The sequence below is a fragment of the Aethalodelphis obliquidens genome, unplaced genomic scaffold (genome assembly GCF_003676395.1).
Source record: "Aethalodelphis obliquidens isolate GAN/ISIS:26980383/991018 unplaced genomic scaffold, ASM367639v1 scaffold13, whole genome shotgun sequence".
Lineage (NCBI taxonomy): Eukaryota > Metazoa > Chordata > Mammalia > Artiodactyla > Delphinidae > Aethalodelphis > Aethalodelphis obliquidens.
Genome location: NW_020837957.1, coordinates 1,896,612 through 1,918,391, shown reverse-complemented (window position 1 = coordinate 1,918,391; position 21,780 = coordinate 1,896,612). Strand labels below are relative to the sequence as shown.

At 38.4% G+C, this 21,780-nt stretch overlaps 1 protein-coding gene across 1 annotated transcript in view; it reads right to left on the bottom strand.

Annotated features, from left to right (window-relative positions):
• Positions 1 to 636: 636 nt before the first annotated feature.
• UBE2U (ubiquitin conjugating enzyme E2 U) overlaps positions 637 to 21,780 on the bottom strand; it is a 68,764-nt gene continuing 47,620 nt past the window's right edge. Inside the window, exons 9-10 of the mRNA XM_027114516.1 lie at positions 18,812 to 18,906; positions 637 to 976 (exon numbers count right to left, since the gene is read on the bottom strand). Coding sequence (XP_026970317.1) covers positions 795 to 976; positions 18,812 to 18,906 — 277 coding nt within the window. The 3' untranslated portion in view covers positions 637 to 794. The remainder of the gene's footprint in view (positions 977 to 18,811; positions 18,907 to 21,780) is intronic.

Below are 21,780 nucleotides of genomic sequence, written 5' to 3'. Positions count from 1 at the left end.
CATAGTGAATTTTAACCTAGTAGTATAAGCAGAAGATAGATTTTATTGTGCATTGGGTGCAAACATGAAGTGAACTACAGAAATACAGAGAGCAAATGATAGATTACTATTAATCTGAGAAATTATGAATGATATAGTGTTGAAGGAAGTAGAAATGCAGGGTCAAAGGTAGAGACAGTTTAGAATAGGAGAGAACCAAGTATATTTGCAGATTGGGGTAACACAGCAAAAAGAGAGAGAGAAAATAAAGATATGAGAATCGGAGGGGATGGTTAGTTAAGGTCGAAGAGAAAATAGAGCATGGACTCTGGGAGAAAACAGAAGAGGAACACTGGTGGACTGGACAGGTGACATCTTGTCCCTTGAATACAGAGGAAACAAGATACTTCAGGCACATGGAGATCAAGGTATAGATCCCCTACTTGGGTTAATGTCCAGCCTCTGAAGCTCCTGAATGTTCCCCTCCAATACCAGCCTCTTCCTCACCCAAGTTCTGCCTGCAAAAATGTGTGTCCAGTAGCCTAACAATGCTGGGTATAACACCACTGATTGGAAAACCACAATGAACACTGCTGCTTGGCTAACTTAAGGTCAAACAATGAAGGAGAGCTCAAAAAATCTAAAACAACATATTCGCTGATTTGCACTTATATTTCTAATTTGTTCTTGCAGTGATAGGATGAGACCAACTTGAAAAGAAAATGGAATCCAAGTTGTGAGAGCCTTCCAAAGTTGCTCCGTGAAGCTGAGCTGTGGTTGAGGCTGTTAATTTTTTAAATCCTCGAGCATTAGGCTTAGTCTTCCAAAGCATCTGTATCAAGAGTGTTGGTCCAGGCAACCAGATCTTCCACTTCTTCTTCCCATGGCTCATTTATGCTAACATCAACTGGTAAAACTTTTCTTTTCCACCGCTCCTTTGTTTCATCCGTCTTTGTGACGATATCTGTTTCAGTTTGTGAATCAGGAAAAGTTTGAACTATAATGGGAAATACAAAAAACAGCAATTTAATAGACATGGGCAGGAAAAACAATAAAAAGAAAGTGTCCCTGCATTTGTAGCATCATGCCTAAGATCATCTAAATGAATGCAAGTAACCTTTTTAAAGTTTCTAAATTTCACATTTTGCAATGAACTTATTTGTCATGAATCATTCTTTCCCTTTTGGTCAATCTTTCTATGCTCATACATGTACTGAGCCCCTGCTAAGTGCCAGTAGATGTGTAAGGGAAAAGGTGTCCATGAGTGATTCGGCAGCACAAGGATGGAATCACCATGTCTAAGTGAAAAAAGACTTGGACTTTGACAGGGAAGGAGAAATTTGCTAAACAGAGAGGGGCAGAGAAGGGAGATGGGAGCGCTTTAGATCAAGGACACAGCACAAACAAAGGCACAAAGGCATGAGAGAAACTGACAGCTTTGGAGGTAAACAGAGGTGACGCTTCAGTATTTATGCTCTGCCAGGTGCTATGCTAAGCATGTGCTACATGTAAAATATAACTTAGACACAATGCTTATGATGGGCAGGTAATTATTACCTTTATTTTAAAGATGAGGAAATTGAGACTGAGTGGCCTGCAGTAACTTGCCCAAGGACGTCCAGTTAATAATAGTTAATTCTAGGTCCAAAGGATCCAAAATCACTGTGTTACAGTGTGTGGACAGTTCAGTGGAGCTGGCTAGTCAGGCTCAGACCAGGTTAGGAAAGCCTCATTTATCACACAAAGAAGTTTCATCTTTCTTGCATGGGTCTTGTAAACAGGGAAATAAATTGATTATATTTTAAAAGAAGAATATAGATAAAGTATCTATATTTCTCAATACTTCCACTCACCGAGGGGAACTTGCTTTCTAGAGGTGAACCCTAGTTGGTGCTATTTATGTTCTGCTACCCCTAAAACCCCACGGTACTCTCCCCTCCCTGCATAATTATTGTCACCTAATTCATTGCCCAGCATGCAGTCAAGGACAAATTCTGTTGGTTTCATATGTTTATTTCCCCAATTATGTACCAAATGAACCTTGTAATATCCATTGTCTTCCAGTTGTGCTATAGACAAGGGTTATGAATGAATTGTTCTCTCGGTCTCTTTGGTTTATGGAAAGATTTATAAAGGGATTTGAGTTTAGACAGCTGCCATCAGCCTATAAGAGGCCTGAGGTCTCTAAAGATTGAGTTCTTATTTTTATACTTTAATATTAATCTCTAGCTATTTTTTTGTTAGTTTCTGCTTTATAACAAACTGAATCAGTTATACATATATATATGTTCCCATATCTCTTCCCTCTTGCATCTCCCTCCCTTCCACCCTCCCTATCCCACCCCTCTAGGTGGTCACAAACCACCTAGCTGATCTCCCTGTGCTATGCGGCTGCTTCCCACTAGCTATCTACCTTACGTTTGGTAGTGTATATATGTCCATGCCTCTCTCTCGCTTTGGCACAGCTTACCCTTCCCCCTCCCCATATCCTCAAGTCCATTCTCTAGTAGGTCTGTGTCTTTATTCCCGTCTTACCCCTAGGTTCTTCATGACATTTTTTTTTCTTAGATTCCATGTATGTGTGTTAGCATACGGTATTTGTTTTTCTCCTTCTGATTTACTTCACTCCGTATGACAGACTCTAAGTCTATCCACCTCACTACAAATAACTCAATTACGTTTCATTTTATAGCTTAGTAATATTCCATTGTATATATGTGCCACATCTTCTTTATCCATTCATCTGTTGATGGACACTTAGGTTGCTTCCATGTCCTGGCTATTGTAAATAGAGCTGCAATGAATATTTTGGTACATGACTCTTTTTGAATTATGGTTTTCTCAGGGTATACGCCCAGTAGAGGGATTGCTGGGTCGTATGGTAGTTCTATTTTTAGTTTTTTAAGGAACCTCCATACTGTTCTCCATAGTGGCTGCATCAATTTACATTCCCACCAACAGTGCAAGAGGGTTCCCTTTTCTCCACACCCTCTCCAGCATTTATTGTTTCTAGATTTTTTGATGATGGCCATTCTGACTGGTGTGAGATGATATCTCATTGTAGTTTTGATTTGCATTTCTCTAATGATTAATGATGTTGAGCATTCTTTCATGTGTTTGTTGTCAATCTGTATATCTTCTTTGGAGAAATGTCTATTTAGGTCTTCTGCCAATTTTTGGATTCGGTTGTTTGTTTTTTTGATATTGAGCTGCATGAGCTGCTTGTAAATTTTGGAGATTAATCCTTTGTCAGTTGCTTCATTTGCAAATATTTTCTCCTATTCTGAGGGCTGTCTTTTGGTCTTGTTTATGGTTTCCTTTGCTGTGCAAAAGCTTTGAAGTTTCATTAGGTCCCACTTCTTTATTTTTGTTTTTATTTCCATTTCTCTAGGAGGTGGGTCAAAAAAGTTCTTGCTGTGATTTATGTCATAGAGTGTTCTGCGTATGTTTTCCTCGAAGAGTTTTATAGTTCCTGGCCTTACATTTAGGTCTTTAATCCATTTTGAGTTTATTTTTGTGTATGGTGTTAGGGAGTGCTCTAATATCATACTTTTACATGTACCTGTCCAGTTTTCCCAGCACCACTTATTGAAGAGGCTGTCTTTTCTCCACTGTATAGTCTTGCCTCCTTTATCAAAGATAAGGTGACCATATGTGCGTGGGTTTATCTCTGGGCTTTCTATCCTGTCCCATTGATCTATATTTCTCTTTTTGTGCCAGTACCATACTGCCTTGATTACTATAGCTTTGTAGTATAGTCTGATGTCAGGGAGCCTGATTCCTCCACTTCCATTTTTCGTTCTCAATATTGCTTTGGTTATATGGGGTCTTTTGTGTTTCCATACAAATTGTGCAATTTTTTGTTCTAGTTCTGTGAAAAATGCCAGTGGTAATTTGATAGGGATTGCATTGAATCTGTAGATTGCTTTGGGTAGTAGAGTCATTTTCACAATGTTGATTCTTCCAATCCAAGAACATGGAATATCTCTCAATCTATTTGTATCATCTTTAATTTTTTTCATCAGTGTCTTATAATTTTCTGCACACTGGTCTTTTGTCTCCTTAGGTAGGTTTATTCCTAGATATTTTATTCTTTTTGTTGCAGTGGTAAATGGGAGTGTTTTCTTCATTTCACTTTCAGATTTTTCATTATTAGTGTATAAGAATGCCAGAGATTTCTGTGCATTAATTTTGTATCCTGCTACTTTACCAAATTCATTGATTAGCTCTAGTAGTTTTCTGGTAGCATCCTTAGGATTCTCTATGTATAGTGTCATGTCATCTGAAAACAGTGACAGCTTTACTTCTTCTTTTCTGATTTGGATTCCTTTTATTTCTTTTTCTTCTCTGATTGCTGTGGCTAGGACTTCCAAAACTATGTTGAATAAGAGTGGTGAGAGTGGGCAACCTAGTCTTGTTCCTGATCTTAGTGGAAATGCTTTTAGTTTTTCACCATTGAGGACAATGTTGGCTGTGGGTTTGTCATATATGGCCTTTATTATGTTGAGGAAAGTTCCCTCTATGCCTACTTTCTGCAGGGTTTTTATCATAAATGGGTGTTGAATTTTGTCGAAAGCTTTCTCTGCATCTATTGAGATGATCATATGGGTTTTCTCCTTCAGTTGTTATTATGGTGTATCACGCTGACTGATCTGTGTATATTGAAGAATGCTTGCATTCCTGGAATAAACCCCACTTGAACATGTTGTATGATCCTTTTAATGTGCTGTTGGACTCTTGCTAGTATTTTGTTGAGGATTTTTGCATCTATGTTCATCCGTGATATTGGCCTGTAGTTTTCTTTCTTTGTGACATCTTTGTCTGGTTATGGTATCAGGGTGATGGTGGCCTCATAGAATGAGTTTGGGAGTGTTCCTCCCTCTGCTATATTTTGGAAGAGTTTGAGAAGGATAGGCGTTAGCTCTTCTCTAAATGTTTGGTAGAAATCGCCTGTGAAGCCATCTGACCTGAGCTATTGTTTGTTGGAAGATTTTTTTTTTTTTTTTTTTTTTTGCGGTATGCGGGCCTCTCACTGTTGTGGCCTCTCCCATTGCGGAGCACAGGCTCCAGACGCGCAGGCTCTGCGGCCATGGCTCACAGGCCCAGCCGCTCCACGGCATGTGGCATCTTCCCAGACCGGGGCATGAACCCGCGTCCCCTGCATCAGCAGGTGGACTCTCAACCACTGTGCCACCAGGGAAGCCCTGTTGGAAGATTTTTAATCACAGTTTCAATTTCAGTGCTTGTGATTGGCCTGTTCATATTTTCTATTTCTTCCTGGTTCAGTATCGGCAGGTTGTGCATTTCTAAGAATTTGTCCATTTCTTCCAGGTTGTCCATTTTATTGGCATAGAGTTGCTTGTAGTAATCTCTCATTATCTTTTGTATTTCTGCAGTGTCAGTTGTTATTTCTCCGTTTTCATTTCTAATTCTATTGATTTGATTCTTCTTCCTTTTTTTCTTGTTGAGTCTGGCTAATGGTTTATCAATTTTGTTTATCTTCTCAAACAACCAGCTTTTAGTTTTATTGATCTTTGCTATCGTTTCCTTCATTTCTTTTTCATTTATTTCTGATCTGATCTTTATTATTTCTTTCCTTCCGCTAAATTTGGTTTTTTTTTTTGTTCTTCTTTCCCTAATTGCTTTAGGTGCAAGGTTAAGTTGTTTATTTGAGATGTTTCCTGTTTCTAAAGGTAGGATTGTATTGCTATAAACTCCCCTCTTAGAACTGCTTTTGCTGCATCCCATAGGTTTTGGGTCGTCGTGTCTCCATTGTCATTTGCTTCTAGGTAGTTTTTAATTTCCTCTTTGATTTCTTCAGTGATCACTTCGTTATTAAGTAGTGTATTGTTTACCCTCCATGTGTTCGTATTTTTTACAGATCTTTTCCTGTAATTGACATCTAGTCTCATAGCATTGTGGTCAGAAAAGATACTTGGTACGATTTCAATTTTCTTAAATTTACCAAGGCTAGATTTGTGATCCAAGATAGGATCTATCCTGGAGAATGTTCCATGAGCACTTGAGAAAAATGTGTATTCTGTTGTTTTTGGATGGAATGTCCTATAAATATCAATTAAGTCCATCTTGTTTAATGTATTATTTAAAGCTTGTGTTTCCTTATTTATTTTCATTTTGGATGATCTGTCCATGGGTGAAAGCGGGGTGTTAAAGTCTCCTACTATGATTGTGTTACTGTTGATTTCCCCTTTTATGGCTGTTAGTATTTGCCTTATGTATTGAGGTGCTCCTATGTTGGGTGCATAAATATTTACAATTGTTATATCTTCTTCTTGGATCGATCCCTTGATCATTATGTAGTGTCCTTCTTTGTCTCTTGTAATAGTCTTTATTTTAAAGTCTATTTTGTCTGATATGAGAATTGCTACTCCAGCTTTTTTCTGATTTCCATTTGCATGGAATATCTTTTTCCATCCCCTCACTTTCAGTCTGTATGTGTGCCTAGGTCTGAAGTGGGTCTCTTGTAGACAGCATATATATGGGTCTTGTTTTTGTATCCATTCAGCCAGTCTGTGTCTTTTGGTGGGAGCATTTAATCCATTTACATTTAAGGTAATTATCGATATGTGTGTTCCTATTCCCATTTTCTTAATTGTTTTGGGTTTGTTATCGTAGGTCTTTTCCTTCTCTTGTGTTTCTTGCCTAGAGAAGTTCCTTTAGAGTTTGTTTTGAAGCTGGTTTGGTGGTGCTGAACTTTGTCTCAGCTTTTGCTTGTCTGTAAAGGTTTTAATTTCTCCATCAAATCTGAATGAGATCCTTGCTGGGTAGAGTAATCTTGTTTGTAGTATTTTCTCCTTCATCATTTTAAATATGTCCTGCCACTCCCTTCTGGCTTGCAGAGTTTCTGCTGAAAGATCAGCTGCTAACCTTATGGGGATTCCCTTGTGTGTTATTTGTTGTTTTTCCCTTGCTGCTTTTAATATGTTTTCTTTGTATTTAATTTTTGATAGTTTGACTAATATGTGTCTTGGCGTGTTTCTCCTTAGATTTATCCTGTATGGGACTCTCTGTGCCTCCTGGACTTGATTAACTATTTCCTTTCCCATATTAGGGAAGTTTTCAACTATAATCTCTTCAAATATTTTCTCAGTCCCTTTCTTTTTCTCTTCTTCTTCTGGGACCCCTATAATTCAAATGTTGGTGCATTTAATGTTGTCCCAGAGGTCTCTGAGACTGTCCTCAGTTCTTTTCATTCTTTTTTCTTTATTCTGCTCTGCAGTAGTTACTTCCACTATTTTATCTTCCAGGTCACTTATCCGTTCTTCTCCCTCAGTTATTCTGCTATTGATCCCTTCTAGAGTATTTTTAATTTCATTTATTGTGTTGTTCATCATTGCTTATTTCCTCTTTAGTTCTTCTAGGTCCTTGTTAAATGTTTCTTGCATTTTCTCTATTCTATTTCCAAGATTTTGGATCATCTTTACTATCATTAGTCTGAATTCTTTTTCAGGTAGACTGCCTATTTCTTCTTCATTTGTTAGGTCTGGTGGGTTTTTACCTTGCTCCTTCATCTGCTGTGTGTTTTTCTGTCTTTTCATTTTGTTTATCTTACTGTGTTTGGGGTCTCCTTTTCGCAGGCTGCAGGTTCGTAGTTCCCGTTGTTTTTGGTGTCTGTCTCCAGTGGCTAAGGTTGGTTCAGTGGGTTTTGTAGGTTTCCTGGTGGAGGGGACTAGTGCCTGTGTTCTGGTGGATGAGGCTGGATCTTGTCTTTCTGGTGGGCAGGTCCATGTCTGGTGGTGTGTTTTGGGGTGTCTGTAGCCTTATTATGATTTTAGGCAGCCTCTCTGCTAATGGATGGGGCTGTGTTCCTGTCTTACTAGTTGTTTGGCATAGGGTGTCCAGCACTGTAGCTTGCTGGTCGTTGAGTGAAGCTGGGTCTTGGTGTTGAGATGGAGATCTCTGAGAGATTTTCGCCATCTGATATTATGTGGAGCTGGGAGGTCTCTTGTGGACCAGCGTCCTGAAGTTGGCTCTCCCACCTCAGTGGCACAGCCCTGATGCCTGGCTGGAGCACAAAGAGCCTGTCCTCCACATGGCTCAGAATAAAAGGGAGAAAAAATAGAAAGAAAGAGGATAAAATAAAATAAAGTAAGATAAAATAAAGTTATTAAAATAAAAAATAATTATTAAGGAAAAAAAAATTTTTTAAGTAAAAAAAGAAAAAAACCCAGACAGTCAGAACCCTAGGACAAATGGTGGAAGCAAAGTTATACAGACAAAATCTCACACAGAAGCATACACATACAAACTCACAAAAGGAGGAAAGGGGGAAAAAATAATATATCTTCTAGCTATTATTAATTAAAAATTAAATTCTGTCTTTCCCTTGAGATAATCTTCTCTATGAACATATCATTGATGGACTAATGATACTTCTTTCTAACCATGTTTGAGCTGTTCTAAATGCATACGCTTTTGGTCACAAGAAATACAGAGCCCAATTCAAACCAGTTTAAACAAGAGAGAAATGTCTTATCTCACAGAAGGAGATCAGAGGTAGGGCAGGACTGAATGATACAGTGACTCAACAATGTCATTCAGGACAAGTTCTTTCCACTACTCTGCTTTACCATCTCTGGCATTGTCTTCATCTTCAGAGTCACAGCAAGAGACATGTGGCCATTCTAGTACTCATATCAGACACAGCAACATCCAGAGGAATAAAGGGGTCTTTTCTCCAGGGTCTCATTTTTAAGAGTAGGAAAACTACCCCTGGAAGGACCTAGTATATTTCCTCTCAGGCTGAGTTGTGTCACACCCTACTCCTAAACTAGTCACTGGCAATGGAAATGGGATTACCATGATTGGGTAGTCAGTTGTTGGAGTGGAATGAATGTTGGGAGTCAATGACCTTGACCATTTGCCCTCTTAGTTCCTGTGCTGCTAAAAAAAACAAAACAAAACAACACTCCTAGGAAGCATAAAAAGAAATCCCAGCTAGATTAGCAGAGCATAATGCAAAACAAACATAAAAATGTTTCCTCATGACATAGAAGAAGTAAACATTATTTTGAACCTTTTTCCTCCAGAAAATCTTAAGCATTACAAATCGCTCTGAGAAACCTTGGATTTACTGATTGGAATCAATAATAATAACTTTTGTTACTATGTTAAAATAAGTTACAGAAACACAAATTCTAATTGCCTTACGGTTTGTATGCCTTTCTTGGGATGGATCCTCAAAACCCTGCTTCTTAAAATTTTTTCTAATCCTAAAATAATTTAGTTAGTGAAGATACTAAGTTCTGTTCTGATTGGTGGGCTCTGATTATTGCCCAATGGTTTATTTCCATTCACTTCTGTATTAGTTTGAGTTCAGTTAGAAAAACAAAGCCCTGGAGGGTGGAGTCAAGATGGTGGACTAGGAGGATGCAGAATTCGTGTCTCTGCACAACTAGGGCACCTACCAGTCACTGGTGGGGGACCACAGAAACCTAAGAGGATGGGAGGAACCCCCAACAACCAGTTGTTTCAATTATATTTTTATTTTTCCTAATATATTTTTTATCTTTCTAATTTTATTTTGTTTTTTATTCTTTGTTGTTGTACTGCTCCTTTTTTGCTTTTTTTTTTTTTGCCTCACCACACAGCTTGCAGGATCGTGGTTTCCAGGCTGGAGGTCGGGCCTGAGCTCCTGTGGTGGGAGCTCTGAGTCCAAACTGCTGGACTAACAGAGAACCTCAGACCCCAGGGAATATTCATTGGAGTGAGGCCTCCCAGAGGTCCTCATCTTGGCACCAAGACCTGGCTCTGTACAACTGTCTGCAAACTCCACTGCTGGACGCCTCAGGCCAAACAACCACTAAGACAGGAATACAGCACCACCCATCAAAAAAAAATGAAATGACAAAAAAATACGTTACAGCTGAAGGAGCAAGGTAAAAACCTACAAGACCAAATAAATGAAGACAAAATAGGCAACCTACCTAAAAAAGTATTCAGAGTAATGATATTAAAAATGATCCAAAATCTCAGAAACAGAATGAAGAAAATACGAGAAATATTTAACAAGGATCTAGAAGAACTAAAGAGGAAACAAACAGTGATGAACAACACAACTGAAATTAAAAATCCTCTAAAAGGAATCAACAGCAGAATAAGTGAGGCAGAAGAACGGATAAGTAAGCTGGAAGATAAAATGGTGGAAATAACGGCCAGGGAGCAAAATAAAGAAAAAACAATGAAAAGAATTGACGACAGTCTCAGAGACCCTGGGGACAACACTAAACACACCAACATTTGAATTATAGGGGTCCCAGAAGAAGAAGAAAAAAGAAAAGGTGTGAGAAAATATTTGAAGAGATTATAGTTAAAAACTTCCCAAACATGGGAGAGGAAATAGTCAATCAAGTCCAGGAAGTGCAGAGAGTCCCATACAGGATAAACCCAAAGAGAAACATGCCGAGACACATATTAATCAAACTATCAAAAATTAAATATAAAGAAAAAATATTAAAAGCAGCAAGGTAGGGGCTTCCCTGGTGGCGCAGTGGTTGAGAGTCCGCCTGCCGATGCAGGGAACATGGGTTCGTGCCCCGGTCCGGGAAGATCCCACATGCCGCGGAGCGGCTGGGCCCGTGAGCCATGGCTGCTGAGCCTGTGCGTCCAGAGCCTGTGCTCCGCAACGGGAGAGGCCACAACAGTGAGAGGCCCGCGTACAGCAAAAAAAAAAAAAAAAAAGCAGAAAGGGAAAATCAACAAATAACATACAAGGGAATCCCCATGAGGTTAACAGCTGATCTTTAAGCAGAAACTCTGCAAGCCAGAAGGGAGTGGCAGGACATATTTAAAGTGATGAAAGGGAAAAACCTAGAACCAAGATTACTCTCCCCAGCAAGGATCTTATTCAGATTCGATGGAAAAATCAAAAGCTTTACAGACATGCAAAAGCTATAAGAATTCAGCACCACCAAACCAGCTTTACAACAAGTGCTAAAGGAACTTCTCTAAGTGGGAAACACAAGAGTAGAAAAAGAACCACAAAAACAAACCCAAATCAATTAAGAAAATGGTAACAGGAACATACATATCGATAATCACCTTGAATATAAATGGATTAAATGCTCCAACCAGAAGACACAGACTGGCTGAATGGATACAAAAACAAGGCCATTATATATGCTACAAGAAACCCACTTCAGACCTAGGCACACATACAGACTGAAAGTGAGGGGATGGAAAAAGCCATTCCATGCAAATGGAAATCACAAGAAAGCTGGAGTAGCAACACTCATATCAGATAAAATAGACTTAAAAATAAAGACTGTTACAAGAGATAAGGAAGGACACTAAATAATGATCAAGGGATCAATCCAAGAAGAAAACATAACAATTGTAAATATTTATGCACCCAACATAGAAGCACCTCAACACATAAGGCAAATGCTAATAGCCATAAAAGGAGAAGTTGACAGTAACACAGTAATAGTGGGGGACTCTAACACCCCACTTATACCAACAGACAGATAATCCAGACAGAAAATAAATAAGGAAACAAAAGCTTTAAATGACACAATAGATCTGATAGACTTAATTGATATTTTTAGGACAATCCACCCAAAAGCGGAAAAATACACTTTCTTCTCAAGTGCATAAGGAACTTTCTTGAGAATAGAGCACATCTTGGGTCACAGATCAAACTTTGGAAAATTTAAGAAAATGAAATCATATCAAGCATCTTTTCCAACCACAACGTTATGAGATTACAAATCAATTATAGGGAAAAAAACAGTAAAAATCACAAATACATAAAGGCTAAACAGTGCTCTGCTAAATAACCAAGAGACCACTGAAGAACTCAAAGAGGAAATTAAAAAATACTTAGAAACAAATGACAACAAAAACACGATGATCCAAAACCTATGGGATGCAGCAAAAGCAGTTCTAAGAGGGACGTTCATAGCAATTCAAGCTCACCTCAAGAAACAAGAAAAATCTCAAATAAACAAACTAACCTTACACCTAAAGCAACTAGAAAAAGAACAAAGAAAACCCAAAATTAGTAGAAGGAAAGAAATAAAAAAGATCAGAGCAGAAATAAATGAAATAGAAACAAAGAAAACAATAGCAAAGATCAATAAAACTAAAAGCTGGTTCTTTGAGAAGATAAACAAAATTGATAAACCTTTAGCCAGATTCATCAAGAAAAAAAGGGAGAGGACTCATATCAATAAAATTAGCAATGAAAAAGGAGAGAATACAACTGACACCACAGAAATACAAACGGCCATAAGAGACTACTACAAGCAACTGTATGCCAGTAAAATGGACAACCTGGAAGAAATGGACAAATTCTTGGAAAAGTACAAGTTTCCAAGATTAAACCAGGAAGAATTAGAAAATATAAACAAACAAATCACAGGTAATGAAATTGAAACTGTGATTAAAAATCTTCCAACATGGGACTTCCCTGGCAGCGCAGTGGTTGGGAATCCGCCTGCCAATGCAGGGGACACGGGTTTGAGCCCTGGTCCGGGAGGATCCCACATGCCGCGGAGTGGCAGAGCCCATGTGACACAACTACTGAGCCGGCGAGCCACAGCTGCTGAGGCCCGTGCGCCTGGAGCCTGTGCTCAGCAGCGGGAAGCCACCGCGGTAAGAGGCCCACGCACCGCAGCAAAGGGTGGACCCTGCTCGCCACAACTGGAGAAAGCCCATGTACACACAGCCACAAAGACCCAACACAGCCACAAATAAATAAAAAATAAGTAAATTTATTAAAAAAAAAAAAAATCTTCCAACAAACAAAAGTCCAGGACCAGATGGCATCACAGGCAAATTCTATCAAACATTTAGAGAAGAGTTAACACCTAACCTTCTCAAACTCTTCCAAAAAACTGTGGTGGAAGGAACACTCCCAAACTCGTTCTATGAGGCCACAATCACCCTGATACCAAAACCAGACAAAGATATCACAAAAAAAGAAAATTATACACCAGTATCACTGATGAACATAGACACAAAAATCCTTACAAAATACTAGCAAACAGAATCCAACAACACATTAAAAGGATCATACACCATGATCAAGTGGGATGTATCCCAGGATGCAAGGATTCTTCAATATACACAAATCAATCAACGTGATACACCATATTAACAAATTTATTATACAACTATTACACAATTAACAAAGTGAAGAATAAAAACCATATGATCATCTCACTAGATGCAGAAAAAGCTTTTGACAAAATTCAGCACCCATTTATGATAAGAACCTTCCAGCAAGTGGGCAGAGAGGGAACCTACCTACCTAATAAAAGCCATATGTGACAAACCACAGCAAACAATATTCTCAATGGTGAAAAACTGAAAGCATTTCCTCTACGATCAGGAACAACAGAAGGATGTCCACTCTCACCACTATTATTCAACATAGTTTTGGAAGTCCTAGCCATAGCAATCAGAGAAGAAAAAGAAAGGGAATACAAATTGGAAAAGAAGAAGTAAAACTGTCACTGCAGATGATATGATATGATACATAGAAAATCCTAAAGATGCCATCAGAAAGCTACTAGAACTAATGAATGAATTTGGTAAGGTTGCAGGATACAAAATTAATGCACAGAAATCTCTTGCATTCTTATACACTAACAACTAAAGATCAGAAAGAGAAATTAAGGAAACACTCTCATTTACCACTGCAACAAAAATAATAAAATACCTAGGAATAAACCTACCTAAGGAGGCAAAAGACCTGTATTCAGAAAACTATAAAACACTGATGAAAGAAATCAAAGGTAACATAAATAGATGGAGAGATATACCATGCTCCTGGATTGGAAGAATCAATATTGTGAAAATGACTATACTACCCAAAGCAGTCTACAGGTTCAATGCAATCCCTATCAAATTACCAATGGAATTTTTCACAGAACTAGAACAATAAATTTTACAATTTGTATGGAAACACAAAAGATCCCAAATAGCCAAAGCAATCTTGAGAAAGAAAATTGGACCTGGAGGAATCAGACTCCCTGACTTCAGACTATACTACAAAGCTACAGTATGGTACTGGCACAACAATAGAAATATAGATCAATGGAACAGGATAGAAAGCCCAGAGGTAAACTCACGCACCTATGGTCAACTAATGTATGACAAAGGAGGCAAGGATATACAATGGAGAAAGACAGTCTTTTCAATAAGTGGTGTGGGAAAAACTGGACAGCTACATGTAAAAGAATGAAATTAGAACACACTCTAACACCATACATAAAAATAAACTTAAAATGGATTAAAAACCTAAATGTAAGGCCAGACACTATAGAACTCTTAGAGGAAATCATAATCAGGACACTCTATGACATAAATCACAGCAAGATCCTTTTTGACCCACCTCCTAGAGTAAGGGAAATAAAAACAAAAATAAACAAATGGGACCTAATGAAACTTAAAAGCTTTTGCACAGCAAAGGAAACCATAAACAAGATGAAAGGAATGGGAGAAAATATTTGCAAACGAAGCAATGGACAAAGGATTAATCTCCAAAATATACAAGCAGCTCATGCATCTCAATATCACAAAAACAAACAACCCTAACCAAAAATGGGCAGAAGACCTAAATAGACATTTCTCCAAAGAAGATATACAGATGGCCAACAAATGCATGAAAAGATGCTCAACATCACTATTTATTAGAGAAATGCAAATCAGAACCACAATGAGGTATCACCTCACACTGATCAGAATGGCCATCATCAAAAAATCTACAAACAATAAATGCTGGAGAAGGTGTGGAGAAAAGGGAACCCTCCTGCACTGTTGGTGGGAATGTAAATTGATACAGCCACTATGGAGAACAGTATGGAGGTTCCTTAAAAAACTAAAAATAGAACTACCATATGATCCAGCAATCCCACTACTGGGAATATATCCTGAGAAAACCATAATTCAAAAAGAGTCATGTACCAAAATGTTCATTGCAGGTCTATTTACAATAGCCAGGAGATGAGCAACCTAAGTGTCCATCAACAGATGAAATGGATAAAGAAGATGTGGCACATGTATACAAGGGAATATTACTCAGCCATAAAAAGGAACGAAATTGAGTTATTTGTAGTGAGGTGGATGGACCTAGAATCTGTCACACAGAGTGAAGTAAGTCAGAAAGAGAAAAACAAATACTATATGCTAATGCATATATATGGAATTTTTAAAAGCGGTACTGATGATCCTAGTGGTGGGGTAAGAATAAAGACACAGACGTAGAGAACGGATTTGAAGGCATAGTGGGGAAGGGGAAGCTGGGATGAAGTGAGAAAGTAGCATTGATGTGTATACACTACCAAATGTAAAATGGATGGCTAGTGGGAAGCTGCTGCATAGCACAGGGAGATCAGCTCGGTGCTTTGTGATGACCTACAGGGATGGGATAGGGGGGGGGGGGGGGGAGGGGATATGGGAATATATGTATACATATAGCGGATTCACTTTGTTGTACAGTAGAAACTAACACAGCATTTTAAGGCATTTATACTCCAATAAAGATGTGATAAAAAAAAAAAGAAAAAGAAAAACAGAGCCCTTACAAGTAATACAAGAGTGAGAGGTTCAATATATGAAACAAGGACTATACACGTGTGGGAAGACCTGGAGCAGTGAGGTCTGGAAGGCCATAGCTGGAGAACCAGAGGAATATCACTGCCTATGTTAGCCTGATGCACTATGAGTGGGGAAACCAGCACAAGATGCTGCACACATCTAACCATCCCAAGTGGGACAAACATTGTGAGCTCATGGAGATTTCTGTGAAGCCATCACATCTGTAAAGTGAGAGTTTGTGAAGAGTTGCATGAAACTTTTGTGTCTGAGGAAGCTGCCATGTATGATACACACTTCTCAAGAATGACGGCCTTTTCTCCACTCCCACCTCCAAAATCTCAGATGAATTTTTTCACATTGGCAAACTATGACATGCTAACCCTCTCTGCAAAAGGGAAGCACAGAGTTCATTCCTTTTCCAGCTGAGTCATATTTTCCTTTGGTATCCTGTACAAGTTCACTCTTGCTATATAATAAACAATCACAAGATCTCAGTGACATAGGACAGCAAGCATTTGTTTAGGTCACGCATCTGCAGGTCAGCTGTGGGTAAGCTTCTGTGGGTTGCGGATGGCTGGGAAGCTTGGCTGGGAAGCTTGGTGACCAGAGGGCTAGTCCAGGCATGTTCTTGTGATGATGGCAGGAGTGAAAAAGAGCAAGCCAAATTGCACAAACCCTTCCCAAACCCTGAGCACATCATACCCACTAATATTCCACAGGTCAAAACAGTCACATGGCAAAGCTCAAAGTCAAGGGTCAAGGGAGTACATTTTGCCCACGGTGGTGGAACAGGATAGGGAGTGAATATTTCTGAACACTAATCTAATTGGCCACAACCTCTTAGGTACAGTCTCTTCTCTCAGCAGTAAGATTAGACACAAAGGAGAGTCTATTCCAATTTCAAAGAGGACATGACTCAGAACTAGAAATCAAATGAGTTTCTGGACATTCCTTAAAATGTTCTCTTCCAGCTCACTTTTCTTACTTTTTCTCATTTATCATGAGTTTATCCCCCCTTTTTCCAAAATCACAGGGTTGCTGAAACAGTGACAACTCTACCCCATCCTATCATTCACTCATTTGTTCATGAGCATTGAATGACTACTATATGCCAGGCACCATGCTGAGAGGTAAGCAGCCCCTTCTCTCAAGGAGGTCACGTTCTTTTAAAGGAGACTGGCAGTAAAGAGACCACTATAACATAGCACGTGTGGTGGACAGACTCTAAGCTGCCCTGTCGTGATCCCCACATTCTGCTGTTCACACCTTTGTGTAATCTCCTCCCTTTTGAGTATGGGTAGGACTTGCTACTTGCTTCTAATCAATCGAATATGACAAAGGTAATGGAACCTCACTCTCATGATTATGTTATATAAGTTTCTACCTTACTATCATACTTGTTCTAAAGAATTTCTCTGCTGGCTGGCTGAAGTAGGAGGCTACGCTGGGAAAGCCCACAAGGCGATGAACTGCCGGAAGCCTTAAGAGCAGAGCGAGGCCTCCAGCATACAGCCAGCAAGAAGCTGGGCCCTCGGTCCTAAAGACAAAAGGAAGTGAATTTTGTCAGCAACTTCAGTGAGCTTACAGCAAGCAAATTCTTCCCTGTTCCAGCCGCCAGATGAGAATGCAGCCCAGCTGATGCCTTGATCACAGCCTTATGAGATCCCAAGCAGAGGATCCTGCTACATCGTGCCTTGACTGTGGGCACATATAAACTGTGAAATAACAAGTGTGTGCTGTTTTAAGCCATTTAGTGTGTGGTAATTTATTACATAGCAATAGAAAACTAATAGAGCATGATAAGACATGATAGTGTGCTATGATGGCTTACAGGGAAAGGTTCCTAGAGAAGGTAATACCTGAGCTGAATCTCAGAATGAGTAGGTACTAGAAAGGAAGAAAAAGGAGGGAATGATGTTGGGAACTGGGGGGTGGGTATATGAGAAAACACAGAGCACCTCTCAAATTTTTTTGAAATGAAGGAGGGAATAAACAACCATGACCTACTAGGTCAGTGTGGTGTTTAGGGTGTAAGTAGGACAAATAATTTTAGATTCGCTTAAAACATAAGCAGATTTGAGCTATAGAAAGCAGTCTGACAAAGCATGGACAGAAATTGTTGCAATCATCAACTTAACGAAATGATCTCTTCCACTGGTGAAGATGGGGGTGGGAGGATGTTGGAGGAGAGAACTGCAGAGAGGAGTAGAGAATTCATGGAGGAAGCAGAGAGTAAGGCTGGAGAAAGCAACACTTCTTACCAATTCTTCCAGGTACCTTGAATCTGGAATAAGGCACAGTTGAATGGAGAAGACTGAGGCTGGTAATTTAGAGGATGAATCTGCATGACACACCAAAACAAGTAGGAGCAAGAGAAGTAGATAGTGAGTGGGGAAAAGAAAGAGATGGGGGGCAGGACCTTGAACAATCACTGAATGAAGGTTGTTGCCTGTGTCTGGCGTTTGTAGGTTGTTGTGTTTCAAGGACAGGCAACAGCAAAAGCAGCAACGAATAGTTCAGAGGACTTCCCAGTTCACAAAGAATTTTTACCTCCATGGAGTCATTTAGTCACAAGAATCCTCTGACATAGGGAAGGATGTTAGAAACAAATATTTACTGAACATCTTCCATGTACCCAGTACTAGCTGAGGATGAAGAAACTGAAGCTCAGAGGTTAAGAGACTCTCCTATAATTACATAGATGTGGTATCTAAACCCAAGTTCTCTGACCCCGAATGTTTTGCTCTCCCTTCTATAGTAGCTGATTTCCATAAGTTACCAGCTCTCTCTTCCTGCTCAAGACCTACCCCCAATCTGTACCAAATGTTTCTTTGAAAAAATTTTTATTCTAAAAATAGTACCTGAAACATCTCAACTAATATTATTCCTTTCTTTTCAACCATGTTGCATGTATCTCTGAATTTAAAATGAGTTCTGGGAATCAGTTTATTTAGTGTTTTGCTTATTTTTGCTGCTTTTATACATTTGAAACTTAGCCTTAGATTTTCAAATTGTGTATTCACCTATCAAAGGCTACAAAACTTGAAAGTATAACTGATTTATTTTTTTCAAAGTTCCAATTCTTATGTAAGTAACTTACTGAATTTATTTTGTTAGAGAGAGTTAAAGCAGCTTTAAAAAGGGAACACAAGATTAGGCCTCACATATCTAAAACTTATTTGAACTGAATAAAAATTTAAATTTATTATTATGACTAGTATTTCACTTCTAAAAACAAAGTAAAACAAATAGATTGAACTCAGTTTACCCGGAGTTGTACAGAGATAACTTCTTTCAGTTGGATAACTGGTTTTGTGAGGCTTTTTATTTTCTCTAGCAATCCGAGCCATGGCAGCAGCATACCTAGAATAACAAAAAGAAGAAATTATCACCTATGGATATAAATGGAAAGGCCAAACACAATTTTTAGAAAAATACTATAAAAAATCGCATCATTGTTAAGTTTTGATGTCAATGTGTTGAATGAGTTAGTGAGTTTTTCTCCCTGTTTTCTCAAAGAGTATGTATAAGGTTTGAAAGTTAGGTAGAAAACACCTATTAAAAACATTTGTACTTAGTAAAGAAGAAGAAGAAGAAGAACAAAAGGAAGAGGAAGAAGGAGGAGGAGAAGGAGAAGCGGAAGAAGAAGAATGAATTTTGGGAAGCGTATATTACTTTTGAGAAAAATAAGACAAATCAAACGAAACAGACAAGCAGAGCAATGGGCTTTGACAATGGTACCATGCTGAGTATTGACTAAGGCAATGGTAAACTGAAATGATTCCAGTATGTGTTTTCCAACAGACTAGTACTTAGAAAAGTAAACAAATATGGCGTTAGATTAATATTTTAAGAGTAATAAAAACACCATTTGGTAGAGCAAGGTATGTTAGCTTCCTGGGAGTGCCATAACCAATTACGACAAACATGGCGACTTAAAATAACAGAAATTTAATCTCTCCCAGTTTCGGAGGCTAAAGTCTAGACCCACGGTGTTGGCAGGACCATGCTTCCCCTGGAGGCTTTAGGAGAGAACCCTTCTTTGCCTCTTCCTGGCTTCTACTGGCTCCCAGCAACCCTTGGCTTGCAGCTTCGTCACTCGGATCTCGGCCTCCACTGCCACATGGCCTTCTTCCTGGTGTCTCCCTGCCCTCCTCTTCTTAGAAGGACACCAGTTACTGGACTTAGAGCCCAACTTAATCTGCTATAGATCATCTTAACTAATTACATCTCCAAAGATCCTATTTCAAAATAAGGTCATAATCTGAGGTTCTGGGTGGACACGAGTTTCGGGAGAACACTGCAACCCTTACACAAGGGAAAAATTCTACCAGAAAAATTCATGACATATCCTGGAAAAAACCCACCACCTGGTAGGAGATATCAAGGAGCCCAAGTCAAGCTACAACAGCATTTCCTTAGAGAAGGAGTTCATATATGGAAATGAAAATTTTTACAAAAATTTCTTTTGGGGCTGACTAAATTTTTTAATATATTATGACAAGAAAACTTTTGGTGAAAATATTGTTTATTGTAATTGAAATTAAAGTGGAATAGAAATGCTTTTGTCTCACAGGTGTACCTCACTTACACAATACTTTTGAAAAGTTCATTCATTTGAAAAATATTCATTGAGCACATACCTTGTGCCAGGCACTGTTCTAGGAGCTAATGATACAGGAAGAACAAGACAGACAAGGTCCCTGGCCCCATTGAGAGGAGAAAAAAAATAAGCGAATGTGAAAATCAAGATACATCAGCAGTGATATGTACTATGATGAAAATAAAACCTCCAATAACATGCTGTATGGAGGTGCTGAAAGCAGATGTTCTTGCATTGCTCCTGACATGAGGGTCAAAACATTCAGTATTTTACTATTACGCATGTTTGCTGTAGTATTTTCATAGATGTGCTTTAACAGGTTGAGGAAATTCTTTCCTATTCTTAATTTACTGAGAGGTTTTTTTTTTTTTTAAATCAGGATTTGGTGTTGAAATTTTCTTCACCAATTGAGATGATCATATGGTTCTTCTTTCTTATTCTATTTTACACTGTTTGAATTTTAAAAATATTAAACCAAGGTTACATTCCTAGCATAAACCTCACTTGGTCATGTATAATCATCATAAGTATTTATTATAATTAATTGTGACCAAGTGGGCTTACACCAGAAATGTAACCTTGATTTAACATTTTTAAAAAATCAATATTTAAAATGTTTAAACCATGTTTAAAATGTATATATTTACATTCAGTTTGCTAAACTGTTTTCATCTATGTATAGAGGGTGTACTGATTTGTAGTTTTCTTCATTTGTTTTTGCTTTTCTTATAGTGTCTTTGGTTTTGTTATTGAGGTAATGCTGCCTTTATAACATGTATTGGGAAGTACTCCCTTCTCTTCCATTTTCTGAAACAGTTTGTGTACATTGGTATTATGTTTTCCTTAAATGTCTGGAAAATTCTCCAGTGAAGCCATCTGGCCTTGGACTTGTCTTTGTGTGAAGGCTTTTAGCTATCAATTCTATTTCCTTATTAGACATAGGATTAGTTAGGTTATCCATTTCTTTTTAAGTGAGCATTGGTAGATGTCAAGAAACTTGTTCATCTATGTGGTTGAATTTATTGGTATGAAAAAGTTTTTATCTTTGTTTTAGAGAGATTTTCACCGTGTATAAAACTCTAGGCTAACCATTTCTTTTATTTATTTATTTAACCATGGAAGAATGATGGCCTTTATTTTCTTCAGAAATAATTTCAAACTTACAAGCATGTTGCAAGAATACTACCAACTCCCATATACCCTACACCCAGATTCCCCAATTGTTCTTTCTTTTAAGCACTTTAAAGTTGCCATCCATTACCTCTTGGCTTCCAAGTTTTCTGACATGAAGCTATTGGTTGTTCTTATTTTTGTTCCTCTACATGTGTGCGTGTTTTTATCCTTTATTGCTTTTGAGATTTTTCTCTTTATCACTGAGTTACAGCAATTTGATTACAATGTGCCTTGGAATGGTTTCTTTGTACTTTTGCTTCTTGGGACTTATTGAGCTTCTTGGTCTCTGAGTTTACATTTTTTATCAAATTTGGAAAATTTTCAGCCATGATTATTTCTTCATATATTTTTTTCTGTCAGTTTCTTTGGAACACCAATTACATGTATCACACACCACTGAACTATGTCCCATAGCTCACTGAGGCTTTTTTTCTTAGTCTTTTTTCTCTCTACGCTTATTT